The sequence below is a fragment of the Dipodomys ordii genome, unplaced genomic scaffold (genome assembly GCF_000151885.1).
Source record: "Dipodomys ordii isolate 6190 unplaced genomic scaffold, Dord_2.0 Scaffold356, whole genome shotgun sequence".
NCBI lineage: Eukaryota > Metazoa > Chordata > Mammalia > Rodentia > Heteromyidae > Dipodomys > Dipodomys ordii.
The window spans coordinates 106,225-110,677 of record NW_012267572.1 but is presented as its reverse complement, the minus strand read 5'-3'; the positions used below and the strand labels follow the sequence as shown (position 1 = coordinate 110,677).

Here is a 4,453-nt window from a genome sequence, read left to right as displayed (position 1 = left end):
ACATCTCATTGTTGCAATGGGTCCACCTGTAATTTTTTTGTTTCTTTGGTATGTTCTTCCCCCTATGATATATCCCCTGTTGTCAGTGTATTTGATTTTGGTTCCCTGCATCTTGTATATACTTTTTTATAATTTTGGGAGGGAATGGGAAATGACAAGATGCTGAAACGAGGACACAGGGTAACCCACAGCAACAATGACACTCACAAGACACTGTTGGAAATGAACTTTACAACTTCTGTGGAAGGGAGGATTGGGGGAGGTGGGAGAGAGAAGGGATAGTAGGAAAATATCAAAGAATGGGTTAACAATGTTCAACAAGAAATGTACTCATTACCTTTCGCATGTAACAGTAACCTCTCTGTAAGGATCTTTACAATAAAATAAAATTTAAAATAAAATCCTGGATCAAGGGGCTTCCTTTTAGGAAAGAGTCCACCACAGATAATGAATTATGGTCCTTCTCACATGATACATGCAAGGTAGATAGAAGGGAAAATTGTGTGTTAAATGCACAATTGTGAAAGTTTGAAGAATGACATGGAAGGAGTTATTTCAGTGCCCTTATTATAATTTATCACATTTATGTTGAGTGTAAAACAATGTGTACAAAGTAGAAAAAACAGATGCTGGATATGTCCAATTAGTAGAGTTCTTGTGTAGGAAGAACAAAGCCCTGAATTTAAAATTTAGTACTGCCAAAAGTGAAGGAAAAACTAGAATGATCAAAGTAAATAATATGCTGGTATGAAACATCTTAAAATGTACAATTGATGTGCATAAATAAAAATAATAGAGCAAATGATTATCAATATCTGGCTTTCAGTTGCAAAGATCAATTGACAAGAATATATTTTCATATATATTTCATATATATTTTCATATATTTTCCTCCAGGAGGAGATATTCTGCACATTGCTTTTGTTCGTTAAATCCACATCTCCAGACATGACAAGTGAAGTAGCTAAAGAGTTTTCCTACCATCTCCCCCTTCCAATTCCCAGTGCTTGCCATAATGGGGTCAACATGGGACTCTAGTTTGTTTCATTGCTTCGCTGAATTTTGAACAAAGGAGGACAGTCCAAGAATGACCAAAGGCATGAAAAATAATATTTATTATGGATGATATACAGAGAAAGGAGTCTGACCTGTCACACGGGAATCATTTTTTGGTTTTGTCATACTAGCATGTTAGTCAATCAGCATTAGAGAAGTATTGGCACGTGGAGTAGTGAATAAAATTATTGTAAAGCATAAGAGATTTTAGATGTCATAGTGCAATTACACAGGAATCTCTCCAAAATAGAGAATGGATCTTCCTGGATCTGGGGGAGAGGGGAGATGTGGCAGTGGAAGTTGGTGAGTGATGGCTCAGAGGAGGGAACTGCAGGTTGCTTCACAGCTGGAGCCAGACAGCAGAGCTCTTCTTTACACTGGAATGAAGCTCAGCTGGTATGATGGTGGCACAGAGATAAGCCCATTCAGAACAGGAGTGGTATCAAGGTCCTGTGAATCCACGAGAGGTTTCAGGTTGAAGTTCTGTAAAATGGTGGTTAGGAATAAAAACAGCTCCATACGGGCCAGGCCTTCTCCAGCACAAATCCGTTTGCCTGAAATTTAAAAAACAAAAACAAAACCAAAAACAGGTCAAAGTACGAAATGACTCCATGTATGGAAGTGTGAGAGTGTGAAGCATTGCATTTGTAACTGGTAAAAGAAAGTGTCAATGTGTCTTCAGTGAATTACCGAATGCACAGAGAGGAGGAAAGCTGCACAGATACCTGAGAATATATAATCTTCACTAATACATTTGTTTGTTTGTTTTTTAAATCTGAGAATGGTAGCACAGGCACACAAAAACTTGTTAGTCTAACACAAGTGACTAATGCAGAGGAATCTTGAGTTGATAACCACTTTTGTCCTCTCTTCCCTCTTTTCTCCTTCTCTACGCCAGGTTGTGGGTTGCCAAATTATTATATCATTACTCTAATATGTTTCCTGCTAAAGGAGAGGAACATAATTTTGGAAGAACTTTTGGCTTCCAATCATACTTTTTTCCTGTGGTTGAGATGAGGATTTAATACAATCTGTCCTCAACCTTAAGACCTGCTCCCATTCCTACTATTATCCCTACTAATCAGAAAGGACTGTGACCATGTGTTTTAGGATTACCTCTAAACCATTGTATCTATAGAATAACAAATATATAGGAGTGGAGGGCATAGACCTACCCATGACTCCAAGTGGAATTCATCACATGTAAAATTAGTGGTAGGAAATACTGCTTTCCAAGTAAATTCAGAAGTCAAATCTTGACTTCTGAGTCATTAACTACCCATGTGGGGTAAGTTAGTAAAATATCTGAGCCTTATTTTTTTCAAATATTAAATGGGGATGCTAATAATTCCTTCATGAAATGTTGGGGAGAAGTTAAAATAAGAATAGATTAGGATTTATAACAATTTTAATCAAAGTTTCATTATTTATTAGCAAAAATTTTGAGTCCCAGATTTCAATGATACACTTTGAATGTTCTAGAGACATCTATGCTTTTCTAAGAAAACCCATTCATATTGCTCATGTGAACTGTCCCCAGAAAAATAATGAACACTTTTTGTATTTTAATATTGAAAACCCAACTGTCCATTTTATCAGCCTACATAAAATTACAAAGTTTAAGTATTATATCATGAAATTCCTTTTGGCTATGATACATTTCCCCTACAGACATCAAGACACAGACCACATTTCATGTCCTTTCTTGTGCTCTTTGTGTGCCTTCAAGCCATAAAATCTTGCCCTCATTCAGCTTCCCAAATATCATATTCAGATTTTCACTGACACTCAAATCACTTGAAACCATAATTTTCTCATTATTTAAAATGTTTCCATTTGTGTAAAAAAAATGAATTTTTGAAGAGAGATCACTTCCTTTCCCCATGGTATCTATATGACAGATGTAAAGCAAATATCAAAGTTCAGGTAAATAGTTGGGTGCCAGTGGCTCATGCATACAATCTAAGTACTCGGGAGGCTGAGATCAGAGGATCATGATTAGAAGTGAGCCTGGGGTAAGAAAGTCCCTGAGACTCTTACCACTAAAAAGCAAAAGTAGAGCTGTGACTCAATGTGGTAGAATGATAGCATTGAGCAACAAAGGTCAGGAACAGGGCACAAACCCTGATTTCAAGCCCCACAACTGACAATAAAAACAACCCCAAAACCAAACAAATAAATGAACAAACAAAAAGACAAAAAGTCACAGTGTCAGTGAATGAAGGCTGCTTCCTGGTCAGACACATAGCACACATACTGCAGGAGTGGGGATACAATATCCAGACACATGTCTTAGACTGAAAGAAGAGCTGAGTGCTCTGTGATCATTGTGGGAAATCTACCAATATTTGACAGTTTCTGACTCTTTTGAGAGTAAATGGTCTGTTCTTGTGGTTCATGATTTTCTTAAAAATGTTCTGCTCTGTCTTCCATCTACTCTCTGTCCATGTTGAAATACCTTAAATACCTTAAAATGTTGCTTATGCCATTTTCTGTTTAATAATCAAGTTCAAGAAAGTGAAAAATGAGTTAACACTTCCCCCACAAATCCTCATGTCTTGTCATCTGTGATGATCTTCCCTCACTGCCCTTTGATGTTCTTCTGTGCCTTTTGGGAGACAATCATTCTATAGAGAAGCCTGGGGGTGACAAATGCCACAAAAAGATGTGGGAGGGGCCTCTGATGAGATCATCTGTCTCATTGTGAGTGAGGGCAGTCTAAATGAGTTTTACTGTTTAGGAAGAGCTCATTATGATATATGTAAAGAGAGAATGCCAGAATTGCTTGCTTTACCCTGTTGAGCTTGGAAGAAATGCACAGAGAAACTGAGGTCTCGCTAATGTGATCAAACAGTGGAGATGCATCATGAACAGGAAAGTGCAAGGCATTGAGAGTGCTGCTCCTAATCCAGAGCTTACGGGAAATACGCCAGCCCCAAGGAGGCTTCATGTAAGTTCCCACTGACATCCCCCCCAAAGTTATCTGAGGTATGGAAATGAAATTTTATTACCTGCTGAGAAAGGCATAAAGTAGTTACTTTTCTTAAAGTTACCACTTTCATCCAGAAAGTGGCCAGGGTCAAACTTGTCAGGATTAGGGAATTCCTTGGGGTCATGCAGAACAGATGTCAGTGATGTCAGTACGGTTGTGCCCTGGGAACAATACACACAGATAACATAAGCTAATTAGATAGATAGATAGATAGATAGATAGATAGATAGATAGATAGATAGATAGATAGATAGATAGAGCTATATCTACATAGATCGATACATATATATATACCTAGATCTGTATAAACCTATGTATATATATAAACTATACATATATGCATATATATGTAAATAGAGGCTCACAGCTGTAATCCTATATAGTCAGGAGGCTGAGATCTGAGGA

General features: G+C 37.5%; 1 protein-coding gene across 1 annotated transcript in view; it reads right to left on the bottom strand.

The window, feature by feature from the left end:
* Positions 1-1,428: 1,428 nt before the first annotated feature.
* The window catches only part of LOC106001669 (cytochrome P450 2C5-like), a 72,792-nt gene continuing 69,767 nt past the window's right edge, over positions 1,429-4,453 (bottom strand). The window contains exons 8-9 of the mRNA XM_013036694.1: positions 4,068-4,209; positions 1,429-1,610 (exon numbers count right to left, since the gene is read on the bottom strand). Coding sequence (XP_012892148.1) covers positions 1,429-1,610; positions 4,068-4,209 — 324 coding nt within the window. The remainder of the gene's footprint in view (positions 1,611-4,067; positions 4,210-4,453) is intronic.